The 16435-nt window shown below is 30.8% G+C and overlaps 1 protein-coding gene across 1 annotated transcript; it reads left to right on the top strand.

Annotated features, from left to right (window-relative positions):
* The first annotated feature begins 8588 nt into the window (after positions 1 to 8588).
* Positions 8589 to 10896, top strand: LOC123217791 (protein GRAVITROPIC IN THE LIGHT 1). The gene has a single exon (XM_044638918.1). The coding sequence runs from the start codon at positions 8863 to 8865 to the stop codon at positions 10375 to 10377; it is 1515 nt and encodes a 504-aa protein (XP_044494853.1). The 5' UTR covers positions 8589 to 8862; the 3' UTR covers positions 10378 to 10896.
* Positions 10897 to 16435: the final 5539 nt, after the last annotated feature.

The following is a 16435-nucleotide window of genomic DNA, read 5'->3' as shown; positions in this document are numbered from 1 at the left end:
TGAAACTGGAGGGACAGAAAGAGAGAGAGAGAAATTTGGCCTCATTTATAGAGGTATTATACCAATACACTACCAAAAATGTCTAGCCTAGCCCTATTTTTTCTTGTGGAAGTGTCCAATCGTTAACGTTGAATTGGAAAATTGAATGTTTCATGGTTAGTTGATATTCAAATTTTAATTAAAAAATATTTAATTATATAATAATATATTATCTAAATAAATAAAATTATATAAATAAAGATAATAATTTATGATTATTTTTTATTTTAAATTTATCTATTATTATTTCAGTCTGTATAAATAAAAATATTTATAGACATTTTTTTTTTATAATTTTATTATTTTTTATAACATAAACAAAAACAAAAGATTGGGAAGTGGAATCAAACAACTCTAAAATATTACAAAAGAAAACTAAAACCAAGATAAAAAATATCTTTTTTTTTTTAATTACGAGCCCATGTCCCAAAAACCAAGAAAATTATAAACATTTGTCTCTTCGTGTATGGTTCCCTTGGTAGTTTTTTCTCTCCCTCTCTCTGAGGTGTTTTGAGTGGATTCAAATTTATGTAATTTTAAAGGTGGGTTTAAGTTAGTTCTAATTAGTAATATTTAATTTTAGGTTAAATTTAAATTTGTTTAAAATGATTGATAGTATTATTAAAACATTATTAATAGAATCAAGAACATAAGAAAAAAATAAATAATATTATTAAAAAGACAAATGAATTAAATTTGAATCAAATTTCAGAATTTAAAATTGAATTCAAATTAAATTTAATCCAATCAAATATAAATTTAAATATAAGTTTATTCGATTCGAATATATTATTAGCTAACTACTTAAGTGACAACACCATAAAAATTGACTCTTCTTTGTCTTTTCCATGGAAAATTGTAAAAATAAACAAGTGAGTAGGGTTAAAAAAATGTGAATAAATTTTTTCTTTCCAAGTTTGTATATTTGTTTGTTTAGGCCAAAAGGAGGTATAATGTAATTACAAACTAATGTTTGCCAATTTTCAAAAACTTAAAATCTCATCTATGAATAATTTTTATTAAAATGTTCAATTATGATTTGAATTGGATGAATCTATATGTATGTGGTAGTCAAAGATGGGTTAGAGAGTTTTATGAAGGTTGTTGGTGGCCGAAGATAAGTGGTAAAAAAATCCTATATTTTGAGAGAAAAAATGTGACTTTTTAAAATAAAAATTTTTTAACTAATGATAAAATTATTAGTTTTAAAATTTATTAGTAAAAATATAATGAATTATATATTTTTTAATATTATTATTAAAATGATAATTTTATCCTTAATTTTAATAAAAATTAGTTTATGAATAAAATTTTGAATTTTTTAAAATCAATAGGTATCGATTGAGATTACATTGTTCGTTAGGTGGGAATAAGTCTTTTGTCCAACTCATTGTTTGTAAAAACAATATAACCATATGCATTTACACGTGACAAATAATCAAAAATAGTGCATAGCGTATTATTCTTGTAATAATTGTGTTGCTTCCAAATTCGCAAGCAAAACTTTTGCTCCAAGGTGTAGTAGTGGTTGAACAATAAAAGATTGTACCGCTATAATCAATTTGCCCAGACACAGACATTTATTCACTCTAAGTCTAGTGAATTAACAAGGTAATACTAGTTTGAGAAATCACCCACATTACACCCATTTTCTTATTTCCAACATTATTTTTAATAATGGATATTTATGTAATTATATATATTTAAACAAAAAATGTATAAACATTGACATCTATAAAGTGCGGGTATTCACCATACTTAGGATGGGACAATGTATTTTAAACTCATTAATTTATGTCCATATAAATCTTGTATTGGAAATTTGGAATTGTATATGGAAAATACTATTTCCTAAATGTGAGAGTGAATTACATTGTATGGCCCCGAAATAGATTTTCATCTATTAATTACCTAAATTATACTGTTTTAATAATAAAAAAAATACTTTTAATACTGTGTTAAAAAATGTTTTCTCTTAACATGGACAAATTTTGAATGGGAAAGTTTGATTTATATATTTAAGGAATGAAAAAGTTTTTTGAGGCCAACTTTTGGTTGGAAAAATGCAATTCATTATGTAAAATATGAAGGAAACGCAAGGTAATTTAACTAATAATTAAACGAGTAAACTATTTAAATAAATATTAAAATAATTATTATTTATATTATTATAAAATAATATTTATTTATATAATAATATATTATTTAAATATTAAAAAATACATGCTTGTAACGTTACTCTTTTAATACATTGTGCCCACAAGATGAAGGGGTTACAAGTCAAAAGCAACTGAGAGATTTGTTCATTGTGGTTGATGAAACATCATGTTGATGGCGGAGAGTGCATTTATGAAGGAAAAGAAAATGGGCAAGAGATACGTTGGCTTGAACAATGGGTGGTGCAGACAAAGCGGGGTTATGTTGGGAGCTGAATAATAGTCGTACGAATTGGCAAAAGTAGCAGGTTGTAGGGCAGCTCTGAGCCAGAGCAGGAGGCACAGCACAGCTCCTTAGGTTAAAAACAATAGCACCGAATCCACACTGTACTAATCAGATCTCCCTTTTATTGCATGAATTGACTGAAGCATGCCCCCTAAAGTGTAAAATTTAGGTCTTTGTGGTCATCTTTATACGCACTTTCGCCAAGAAACCAAATATCCCTGTTGTTCGTCATTTCTTGCAAATTGACATTTTTAAACATTATTAGCAAGATGAATAAATATTATTTAAAAAAGATTTGAATCCAATTATCAAATAAAAATTTTAATTTGGCTTTGATTTAAATCAAATTAAACATCAATTTGAGATAAATTTGTTTAAAGTCCACCCATTTGTACTCATCCCATACTTATGTTAACTTCATATATGGGTGGATTTAACCTAAGCTACACCAAGTTTCAAATGGGCTTGAAGTCAGATTGAAATCACAATGTTTAATTTGAATTTGAATTAGTGTATAATATTATTGAAAGGATATCAATAAAATAATTAGTACTATTGAATTAGTGAACATGATCTAATAATCTTGAGTTAAATTGTTGATTAAAGCTCTAAATCCAAATCGACTTATTTAAATTGAACGATGAATTCGATATAATCCAATTAGGATAGCATTCACCCATATCTTCATTAACCTCTTTCTTTTTGAAATGGTAAGTTAGAATAGCGTTATTCGAATTCAACTGCTACCCAGTAATAATAAATCTGGAAATGAGTTTTTGCCATATACAGCAATGGCAAATTCGCTGTATGTATAGGCTAGACATGAAGAAGCGCAAAAATAAGCATTCTGGACCTGCTAAATATGAAAGCTGAAAGAAAATTATATATTTGAATGAGTTAAAAGATATAAATGGAAGACAAATAAAGACAAAAACAAAATCTTCACACAGCTCTAGGAGAGCGAAACTAAGACGACGACGTAACTCCTGCGAAGTTCACATCAAAATGAATGCAGCTTCAGGCGTATATGTACTGTTCAACTTATTATTCATACATGAAAAATTCAAATCCCGCAAAATCCGACTCTTCTTTTCCAACCTAATCCATGTAAAAATTATTTACTTCGTGCTCCTATATGGAAACTGCACATCTGCATTCCGCAATTGAATATTGTACTTTTTAAATTTTTTAATAATAACAATTTAACCGTTAACGAAAGACGCAAATGAAAATCTGAAATATTAAAATGATCATTTCTTGGATTGCAATAATAAGCGCTGAAAGACCTTTTTTTCACGTAAGTTTTAATAAAATAACAAATATATATATAAGATAAATAAAAAATCTAGATATTTATTTAAGTTTTACTCAGTTAATACACTGATAAATTTTTTGCATAAGTTAAAGGGGTAAAATTATAATTTTATTAATAATATTAAAATAATTAAAATTATATTATATTTTTTCTTTTAATTTAGAAAACTAATAATTCTGTTTTTTATTAAGTTTTGAAAAATTCATTTTTTTTATTAGAATATTAAACTTGAAATCTGGTCACTTTCTTCTATGAACCGTGATATTACAATGAATGAAGACTTCATATTTTCCTCTAAACGACGTTTTATTGTCTAAATCTTTGGACAATGAGTATTGTGTAGAGATTCGAACAATGAATGATGTCCAGATTTAGACAATACTTGTAGTCCAACAAAGTTTGAGGCCTTCGACCACAAATCGCTGTTAATGATTGAAAATGTAAAGAAAAAACTTAAAGATTTGGAAAGGAAAAAAACTGTTTTTCAAAATTGAAATGTAAAGGTAAAATGTTAATTTTTAAAATATAAAAAAAAATAAAATAACTTTAATTTTTAAAATAACAATTTTATCCTTATATTTAATGATAAATTTAATAAAAGTTTAAGGAATGCGTGGGAAATGGTCCTTCGGCCCCAAAAATAAATAAAATTTGGTAAAGGTAGTTTGAGTATTAATGGTAGAGGCACCCAAGCAATAAAGAATGTATGAACTTCAAATGTATTCAAATTAAGCTATTTTCTTAAATGATACATTAGTTGTAAGACAAATTATTAGATTGATAATTTTTTTAATTTGATATAATCTATTTAACTATAAGTAGATCAAAATGATAATTTTCTGACTAAATGCAAAAATGGTTGTATAACTCACATAAGAGTTTCTCATTACCAGCAAAATAAAGAAGAAATTGAAAAAATAAAAGTTAGGAGAGAAAATGAAAAGAGTCGGATAAGAAGAAGCCAACATGCTTGCTTGCAAGATACGCATCCCTGTAAAGCAAAGGAAAGCATATTCAAAAATTGCAATCACAAATCAACATTTAGTCAAACTCATTCAAACACACAATTGATCAAACAGCATTAGAGCGTGTCCACTCACCCTAGCATTACATTTAGCAAAGACCTCAAGCTTTTTGAATGCAGCAAGTCCAAAAAAATTTGTCCAAGCCTCTTCCTATTGGCTCTTTTTCGTCTGTACCATCCTAAGAAAATAACTCATGATTTACTGTCACGAGCTAAGAACATTTGACCTCTCCATCATCAAGTAAACCCACATCTTCTTATTATTTACTTCAAAGACAAATTTGGCTGCTATTTCGAATAGGGTTTCTTGACTAAACAATCCAATGAGACAAATATATTATTATATAATTAAATATTATTTTATTTTTAATTATATAATAACATATTGTTATTTATATATCACGTTGCTTATTTTATTAAAAATATTAAATAAGAGTCTAGGATAGCCTTTCGGGTTAATATAGGCAGGCTACAGGACAATCCGCCTGTAAGAACCCAAACTAGCTTGATGGTTTAGAGGCATCTGGGATATGTTTGGGCCTTTGCTCAATCTCAAATATGTGATATTTTAGGCTTGCAAGAGATAATTGCCTATCTGTTAACGGCCTCACGAGCCCACCCAAGCTTGAATTATCTTGGTCTGTTGTTCACTGGCTATATTTATGGCCAGAGAGGCCTGAGCTCAACCAAACCCATACAAAGATCAATTCCAACTCAACTTAAATTTAAAATAATCAGTTGGACATTGATTTGGGCTCATTTGAATCTTTGGAGATAAAAAAAGACTTACCAGAAAAGAGGAGGAATCCTTGAAAACAAAAATCATTTAAATATAAAAAAATTGCTGAAAAAGAAGGATCATCAACAATACAACTCCTCGACTCATTCGAGCTGAAATTTTTTCCACTTAAACTTGATTCGTCCAAACGGAATAACAATCCAAACTTGCGTCGTCCAAACGGAATAACAATCCAAACTTGACTTGTTTGGACTGAATCCATCTCTGTTTGAGGCTACCTGATCTAAACCAGAGTAACGAATTTGTCCATTTCAGTGGGCCTCTGTAGGGAAGCCGCGGTCTCGCCAGTGGCCATTTCTATTTTTATTCTTCAATATTCAGAATAAAAAAGGAAAGAAAGTACAGAAAACAGGAGTCTTTTGTGCTGATTCATTCATTTTCTCAAATATTTGTTTAGTACAAATTTGCAATTATGTGAGGCTGATTGAGGGCCACCATGATTCTTCGTCCGATCTCCAAAATTATTAGGACTGATAATAAAAATGTGCCCAGAACCGGCCTCTATCCAAATAATATAATAATATGAACACAAGACAACACAGATTCATTACTTAAACACTGATATATGGCGGCACTCTCGTATCAGTTGTCAACTGATTCTATTATTTTACTCCATTTCAATGCAACAACCCCTTACCTACGCTCACCAATCATGCCACTGATTCTCACCAAATCATCATCCACCCTTTTTGAGTCAACTCTCTGTTTTGAGGAATCAATATGTGCTATTGGGTCTAAAGACACTCACGTCAATAGGTTTTTCTGAAAATTCTAGAGTGGAGTAATTTTTGGGCGGAGCTGCTTCAACAAGACTTTGATGCCAAAGTCAGTACTATTAAACCTATGTATTTGAATCTAGCTAAGCTTGAATATGAGTCCATTCGAGTTTAATTCAAATTTTAAACGATCAATTTAAATTTAAATTTGTACTTGTTGAATTGATTGAAGACGTCGTCAATAAAATAAATAGTATTACTAATGAGATATATAACAATATTGATGAGATAAATAATATCATTACAAGATGATTCAAATAGAATTTCAGTCAAATAATTGAACTAAAACTCTAGTGTAAATTTTGATTGAATCAAACCAAACCCCAATTTGAATTAAGCTATCTTAATTCGAATCCATCCTTAACCTCTTCCACCCAAAAGCTAGCTAGCTCAGTGGTGCGTTTTGCCCACACTTATACGCTGATCTCTCGAGCTGATTACATAAATTTCATTCTATAAGCATTGATCACGTTTTCTGGGTATTTTCATTTCTCAAATTTCCAACTTCCAGGTTGTCTTTGAGAGGCATCTTAAAAGCAAACACCTTCAGCTTCAGATAGTAAAAGTAAACCCCTATAAATTGTCTGCCAAAAGCATCACAAACATGGTTTAAAGGTTTCATAATCCATAAAGCTTGGTTGACATCATTTCAATATAAGCATGTAGAGACCAGAAAACTTTCGGAAGCTGAATCTCTCAAGTCTGAACCAAGTGCTGGCTTTACTGGACCCAGAAATGATGACACTACAATCACCGCACCCAGATGATGCATAACATACCAATTAAATTTTAATAGTGACAGATTTCTTCATTTGTAAATTCCATGTAAATAAACCAACCAAGGGCCATTTACTTTTTCACTTCTGCCTAACCCGGTACGAAGTCATACCTACCATGGAATAGTCTGAATATCAATTATGGAATCCTTAGTAAGTGGAATCTCCATTAATTTAGAAAAAGAAGTAAGTGGGTGGAATCTCCATTAATTTAGAAAAAGAAGTAAGTGGGTAATGCTCAACTTCACTTTTTAGGTGCCATTCAATATTGGTTCAGGGTCCTAATGATTTGTCAAATTGATGTATGAAGTTAATATTTCTGTATATTGGTCTATTTTGGTTAGTATTATTTATGGGTATCTATTATGTTTATCAAGTTAAATTCAATTGAGTATTTATATTATATATCATTATGTAATTTAAAATTATTTTATTATTAATTCAAAGTCATCAAATTATATTATGAAATATCATATAATATCCAATTATGTGCACATAATTTTATTATTCTAACTTAATTGTGTAATGAAGTGTTGTTTATACTGTTGAGAGTAAAAATTTCATTAATGAAAAATATACCGAATTAAAAATGTAATTTATAAAATTTATGTAAACAAATAAGAACATGACATGTGTTTTAAAGTGATTTAGCGTACTATTTGAAAATCTACCTCCACTATTATATTATTGATTATTGTTAAGATATTTCAATAAAATACTAATATGAGATCCAAAAATGTGGTTAATTTGACTTTATACCATTATGCATTTATATGATAAGAGCAAGTATTAATTGTGATTAAAAATTATTTTATCATTTTAGACGGATAATCAAATTAAATAAAATCTATTTATTATATCATCTTAAAAATATAAAAGACAATTTTTATTTGACAAAAATATAAGATAAAAATAAAAAATTATTATATGAAAACATAGGTGAAAATAGTAAGTTAAAGAGCTTATAGAAACAATTGAAACCAGCAATACTCACTCTTTCCACTACTTCTAGATAAAATGATTTCACCATTTTTAGTCTACCACAATTTTATATAATTTATAGATTGTTATATAATTATTTTATATCTCTCGATAATTCTTGTATGTATAATTTTTTTATAAAAAGTATAAACATAACTTATTTTAATTAAATTACCATAAAATTATTTAAACTTATAATAAATATTAATTTAAATAAAAATTATTATTTATTATTATGGGATTATACACACCAAATTAAATAGTCACACATGGGCAATTATTGTTTTCGTATGGAAGAAGAAAATACATCGGGTGACTGTCACGAAAACAAACTACACGGCACAGTCAAAATAGCTTTCCTCTTATTACCGTTAAATGCTAACTAAATTATTTTTAAAAAACAAAAAAAGGTCTGCTTAACTGGAAGAGGAAGTAGAAAAACAAATACTGAAATAAAATAGCAATATAATAAAATAAAAAAGGAAACAAACAAGAAAAGTTAGAGCAAGAGAAGGCCGCATTCCTTCCTTACAAGACATCCAAAGAACAACAATCCACCACCACCACCGATCCAAAGCAGCAGCAAGCAAAGCCGTACAATTCAAGACCTTTTTCAATCTTGCTTTTTTATTTGTTTTTGTATAGTCTTGAGTACAAGAAAAGCTCTATTTTATTCTCAAAGAATAATAAAGAGCAAAGCAATCTTTGCCATGCCTGATATTATGGATGGTTCCTCGGCGATAACAGCTAAACCCCCACAACAAATATCTGAAATGTTTCAGAAATTTGCTCTTGCTTTCAAGAACAAAACCTTTGAATTCTTTGCCGATGAAGCAGATCATGATCCTTCTGATTCTGAAGGTTTTACTCTCCTCGACTCCACTGAAGACTTTATCACCGACCAGAAAGTCGTGGTGATCAAGCCTGACCGGCCTCACAACTTAGGGGAACCTTCACCACCCAAATCGCCAAATTTGGGTGGTGGTAAAGTCGCAGAGACCCAGATGGTGAAATCTGAACAAACGCAGAAAAAGAAGTCTTTTATGAATATCCAGATGACTCATACTTTGATTTCTTCTGTTTTTGCTACCGTTTCGTCCTTTGAAGCGTCGTATCTTCAGTTGCAGACGGCACATGTACCGTTTGTTGAGGAAAATATAAAGGTGGCTGATAGGGCTCTGGTTTCGCATCTTCAGAGACTATCTGATTTCAAGAAATTCTTTCGGGATTTTTGTAGAAGTCCTGATTTTGTGGATTCTGGGGAGGATTTGGCTATTGGGTCTCGCTTAGAACATCAAGTGGAAGAGAATCAGAGCAAGTTGAGGACTCTGGGAACTGTTTCCGATCGGTTACAAGAAGAGATTGATCTAAAAGATAACCAAGTTGCCGCTTTGAGGAAGCAATTGGGTGAGATTCGTAATTCTAATGCAAAAATTTCGAAAAAATTATCCAATAATTTAAATTCATCATTTGATGTTCTTTTGACTGTTAGGGTTTTCGATTCTGTGTTGCATGATGCTTGTAGAACAACTCATAAGTTTACTAAGATTTTGATTGATTTGATGAGAAAAGCTGGGTGGGATTTGGATTTGGCGGCCAATTATGTTTATTATGATATTGATTATGTCAAGAAAGGGCATAATCGTTATGCTTTTCTGTCATATATTTGTCTTGGGATGTTTAGAGGTTTTGATTCAGAAGGATTCGGTTTTAGTGAGAATGAAATAATGTGTAACGGACACAAATCCGAATCTGGCAAAAGTACTACCTCGATGAAGCAATTACTTGAGCATGTATCTTGCAATCCTTTGGAGATGATCAGTAGGGATCATAAATGTGAATTCTCAAAGTTTTGTGAAAGGAAGTACCAAGAGCTCATTCACCCTACAATGGAGTCATCGATTTTCAGCAATTTGGATCAAAATGAAGTGGTTTTGAGTTCGTGGAGATCGCTGAGTGAGTTCTATGAGTCATTTGTTAGCATGGCTAGTTCAATATGGATGCTTCATAAGTTGGCCTTCTCATTTGATCCTGTTGTTGAGATTTTTCAAGTTGAAAGAGGGGTTGATTTTTCCATGGTTTACATGGAAGATATTACAAAGAGGAGTAGCTTGACGGGTAAAGCCAGAGCAAAGGTGGGGTTCACAGTGGTTCCAGGTTTTAAGGTTGGGAGGACAGTGATTCAGTCACAGGTTTATTTATGTGGCTTGAAGTGTACAGAGTAGTTGTTCATGATTTCTCCCAGTGGAGAATCAAGAATTAGATGTTCATCCTTGTCAAAATCAGGAAACAGGCAAAAGGTTGGTTCCAGGTTTCGGTTTTGGTTTGAATCTCTGCACTATGATCTGTTTAGGCAGGGATTCCTGGAAAACCATAGTGACACCTGAATCCTAAGGATTCAGTCAGGAGTGTAAAGAATACCTTTTATTTCTGAGCTCACGAAGGAGTTTATCATATAAATCATCAAGGAATGCTATCTCCTTGCCACACTTGGCACAGAAACTGGCTATATTATGAAAGATGTTTTGGCTACATTCTGATACCAAGCTATTTCCCATCTGGGTTGTGACTTTTCTTTTCTTAGGTTTCCGATGTTTGAGTCCCTTTGTAGAAATGTTTGTAAAGCATTTTTATTTCTTTACTTTTATTGTTGTTGGTTTGTGAGTTCTTCTAACACCAGAAATACAGTACCAATGTATCCATATTAGGTAATCTGATATATAAAAGTCTGACTTTAAATAAAAGATTGAATCATGAATAATTCTGTTTGTAAGATATCTTGAGACTTTAGTTTTTACACCAAATGAACTGTCAATTACATTTCCTTGGAACACCACATTTTAACACATTTTATTTTTGTTGCTTGAGCAAGGTGGACTAACACATTTATACCATGGTTCATTTGAAAGTAATTGTTCTGATGAACAATCATGTTCAGTATTGTGTTTTTTATGGGCTATAAAAACTGTGTATGTATGCTAATCTTTTCTGGTTTTTGAGGTTCTATGCAGCAATATAACTTCCGGTGTATGCCAGATGGCCAGGTGGGTATTGATTAGGATCATTATACCATGGCTTCGTTTGATTTTCTGATTAATTTATGTTTTCTCTCCTGGATTGCATTTGATTTCCTGATTTATTTACCATACTTCTCCTGGATTACTTGAGCGAAAGTGAGATTCTTTGACCTCTAATCTCTTTTTGCAGCTGTTCCCCACTATAAATTACAATCTGAAACCTTGTTTTGCGTGGAGTGAGGCCACCAATGCACATCATTTATTTATACCTTGATGATTGGTTCTGTTCATATGACAGGAATTTGTTGAATCGTTTGCATTGTCGTTTCCATCGTATATATGTAGTTTTCTATTAGTGACAATTTTTAGTGGACAACTATATATTTTAATATTAAATACCTTGACTAATAATCAAGTTTTCATAATTTAGTATTTTTTTCTAAGAAATCTGAGGATGTGTGGAATAAATAAAGTAGAAACACACACAATTTATCTAGATTTATCTAAAAGCTAGTTTTAGTAAAGTTATATTTCAATATTTTTTTATTTCTTTTTTGTTAGAATAAAAGTATTTACTAATAACTTGTTATGACTTATATAAAAGAAAAATATATTTATATATTATAAACATTATTAAAAATTTTAGGCCAAAAGACTATTTTTTACCCGAAGTATGTTGTTATTTCAAAGATTTTTTCGTTAATTTTAAAAATCATATTTACTAACTCATGAACAATTAAATTTAATGAAACTCTAAGCTCTTAATATTTTATCTTTTCCCTCCTTCTTAAAAAAAAAACCTCTAAAAACTAACTATTTCCTCTCTAGGTCAAGTTTTAAAAAATGATATTCTCCCCTAAGGTTTCGTTTACAATCCCTAGTGCCATCGACATCGACGAAGCTTCCCTGATGTATCACCATACTTCGACAGTCTCTTTTCCTTTCTCTAGGATGTCGATCAATGTGAATCCAGCCTGAAAAGACGATGGAAAGACGATCGTCTTCCCAAATAAAAACGAAAAGCTTCAGAGATGTCTGGGAAGACAAAGAGCTTCATCTTCCTGACGAAGCTCCTCATCTCCCATCATCTCTGAAGTTTTGTTGGACGTTGATCAGACGTCCAATTGAGTTGAGAGAGACGTCCATAAAAAACTAACTATTTCCTCTCTAGGTCAAGTTTAAAAAATGACATTCTCCCCTAAGGTTTCGTTTACAATCCCTAGTGCCATCATCATCGACGAAGCTTCCTGACGCATCACTATGCTTCAGCAGTCTCTCTTCCCTCCTCTAGGATGTCGGTCAATGTGAATTCAGCCTGAAAAGACGATGGAAAGACGATCGTCTTCCCAAATAAAAACGAAAAGCTTCAGAGATGTCTGAGAAAATAAAGAGCTTCATCTTCCTGACGAAGCTCCTCATCTCCCATCATCTTTGAAGTTTTGTTGGACGTTGATCAGACGTCCAATTGAGCTGAGAGAGATCGTCGGAGAGAGAAAAAACTTAAAAAGGGAGAGATTGTCGGTAATGACATCGAAAACCTAGAAACTAAACCTTAAGAGGGAACTATTATTTTTTAAAATTTAGAAGAGAAAAAATAGATTATATTTTAGTTTATTTTTAATATTATAGATAAAATAATGATTTTACCTTTAGAACTGTTAACTTTAACCAGTCATGGATAGATATTTAAGATTTTCAAAATTAAAAAAAAAAAACATAGAAAAACAATATACTTTAGGGGGAAATAAGTCCTTTGGCCAAAATTTTATTTTTAAGAGAAACTTTACTCATATTACTATTTTTAAGAGAAAATTTAAAATAATTTTTTATGAAATAAATTCTATATTAATAAATCAAAATTTTGATTTTGATAGAGGTTCTCGCATTTGCCTCTAAAGCAACCACTGGGAGGGCTGGCTGTGTAATTTTGTTTGTATCTAGGATGCAAATTAACTTTAGGGAGGTCCTTTTTTAAATTCTTTCTTAGTCCTTTACAACTCCAAAATCTAATTTCCTTTTTATTTGAGCAATCAAAACTCGAAGGGTCAAGACGTACATCTGAGTTTTGGGCTGGCATGGCATCGGCAAAAAAAGTGTCTATCATAACGCTTTCATTCCATTACTGAGTCTAATGCTTAGGTAACGACAAATTAACAACAGGATCTCACAATCTGGCTTGCTAATCCACCCCTCTGAACTGATCAAGAAGAAATCATATTAAATTTGGGGTAAATTTGTATTTGTTTTGTTTTCTGATACGCACTGACATGTTTTTGTATTTGGGTCAAAATGAAAGAAAATTTTGTCGGCAGTGGTGGTCGTTCCAAATCAAGAATGAGCAGAGGAAGACAGAAATTAGTGAGCCCACCATCCGGTATTACTCAAGAGATTACCACAAAATGTGATGGAGTAGATAAATAATGTTAAGTACATTGGGTCACTATTAAATTCAATATCAATCTTCTATATTTTCCATTTGATTCACAGTATTTGAACCATAATTCAATTGTAAGAGCTATGTCGGGTTCAGAGTGAATCATTGGTTTAATTATAATTAACTGAATATTAAACATAATTTCAAGAATGAGTTATTAAAAGTGAGAATACATAAAGACAATTAGAATTAATGAAATTGTCACGAGATAGAGTTGATAGAGATGAGAATGAAGTAATTAAGGATAAAAATAAAAAAATCAACATAAAAAGAACTATTAAAAAAAAGATAGGTGTTGAGATGATGTTAGAAATGACAAGTTCAACATAAGAGAAGCTCTTGGAGAGGAGATTCGTGAGAATGAGAAAATTATAATAACCATGACTCTACCCCTAGGCTTTTGCAAATTCCACTTTGGTCTCAACATATAATGCAAACGATAAAATCATCCCTAAAGATATATCAACTTGACCTCTAAGAAAAACAAAAAAGACACATCATCTTTGAACAGATTACCAATCCAAATCCGACCAACGAACGATAAGCCCGTTTTATTGCCGGTTCATTCAGATCGCTCGGACTATGTATGAAAACCAATTTGTGGGTATATTGTCGGATATTACTTTCAGAAACGAAATAATTGCTACTTAGGACTTCGACCAACTTAAAAAGGAGTCTCAGCACTAGGCCCAATCATGTGCCCAAACCAAAGCCCAAGCCGTGTCCCCGCGCCTACTGTCAACTGCATCCCGTCTCTTCTTAGGCTTCACAATCTCGTCGAAGTTCGTAGATTACTTTCACCTCAAGCTTGCCATTAGAACTCAAAAAATAAGAAGAAAGCCGAATCGGATGTTGCACTTGCACACATTCATTTGTTTGACAAAAATGAGGCTTTTATGTATCATTGGGAGAAAGAATGCACTCCTCACATCCAAGATTCAGGATTACCTTTAACAAAATCAATATTATTTTGAACTTTACTTGTATGAATTACTCGACTTGCCGGTTAATGGTAGGTTTTAGATATTCAGCATGTTCTACGTTCACGAAATGAGATATAAGGGTACTTATAATGTTGTCACCCTAATATATTGATCAATAAATATAATTATTTCAACATAGTTTTAGTTTGTCATAATGTAATATTCATTGTCGCGTATGAACAGACCTAAAGATTTGTAAGCATATATTGACACTTCCTTAACGAAATAAGCTTCGAATTTCAAACATGCATGAGTCCCAGCAAAAATAAATATCCATCCTCAGCTGTGTCGAAGAACAAAAATATTCCTGCACATATCAAGATGGCTTTATCCAAAAGATATTAACTCGCATCATATCTACCAGCCTTTTCTCATGATTTTTATGTGCATTATGCGAATGTTTTACTCTGAAACCCACGTAGAGCAATTCATAAAGACATGAAATCTCAAGCATAAGTCTAAAAGATTTAGATTTGACTCAACATTTTTACAAATGGATTTGATTGTATATACTAATGTTTTTTAATATGTGGGTTTTTTTTTTTTGATAACCGATGACTTCACCTATCTTTATTGGATGAACAAACTTAATATATAATAATTAAATTCATAATTATTATATTAAATAAATCAAAATTTTATAAATATAATAAAGATTTAAATCTAAACTTATATTTTAAAAATTCGAAGGCTATCTTATTTCAAAGCTATCAGATAAGTTATCGGACTGAGGTGAGAGGCCTTCCACAGGGGTAATCAGCTCCGTCAACTAGGTTACTTCTAATAAAAATTTCTAGATAAAAATATGTTAAATTTATATTACACATAATTAAATTCTAACAAGGATGTGATAGTACGTCACTCAGACATCGATCTTGTTGTTAGCAAGTGTCAATGTCATTGACGGCAAGATAGAAATGGCAAATCCGAAGTCTGACCATGTCTTGAAAAATAAAAATAAAAAATAACACTGAGACTTTACATCCCAGCTATGCTACGTTTCTCTACGACTTTCAAAAGAATATGCTACATCGGTACTTATAGTTGACAATGGATGAAGACCCTTGACTATAGTTATCACTGTTTTATAAACGAGTAAAGTGAAAACAAATGAGTAATTGATGACTAACTATAAATTCGCATTTTATCATTTATTCGGATGATTTAATTATTTATTTAAAATTATATAATTATTCGATAATATATTAATTTATTTGTGCTTATTAATATTCAACTATTTGTACATAAAAAAAATATTAATGATAAAGAAACAATACTTTTGTTTTTACCAACCCTAGCTAGCTCTACTCAAATGCTTTTTTTTTTTTGCTTGAATAAGTTGATTTTGAGTGAGAGTTTCAATTTAGTAATTCAATTTAAATTAACTTATTTATCTATTTGATAATATTATTTATCTTATCAATAATATTATTGATCTATTAACAACTCTCTAATAATATTGTTTACCAATTCGAATAAACTTAATTTAACTCAAATTTGAGTTAAATATTATGGATTTAGTTTAAGCTTGAACTGTTCGATGCTCTTCTCAAATTGAATCCACCAATACTTTATTCATTTTCCTTTAGGTCTTGAGAGACAAGTGTCTGATATATATTCATTTTTCTTTAGGTCCTTTTTTCAAGATTCATTTTACTTTAAAGCACCCAATGTTATAAAGTTGACTACCTGAATGCATGCCAAGATTTATAACACTGGTTACACCATAAGAGATAGACTCACGAGTGTTCATATTTCTCTCTCGTAGGTTTTTGGACTGTCAAAATTTTTCTTGAAACTATTGTCTTCTTCATAATAAAATGTATGCAGAAACTAGTAAGTAATGAGA

Source organism: Mangifera indica, chromosome 5 (genome assembly GCF_011075055.1).
Source record: "Mangifera indica cultivar Alphonso chromosome 5, CATAS_Mindica_2.1, whole genome shotgun sequence".
NCBI classification, from domain to species: domain Eukaryota; kingdom Viridiplantae; phylum Streptophyta; class Magnoliopsida; order Sapindales; family Anacardiaceae; genus Mangifera; species Mangifera indica.
Note: the sequence above shows the minus strand (reverse complement) of the source record. Positions and strands in the feature narration are given on the sequence as shown.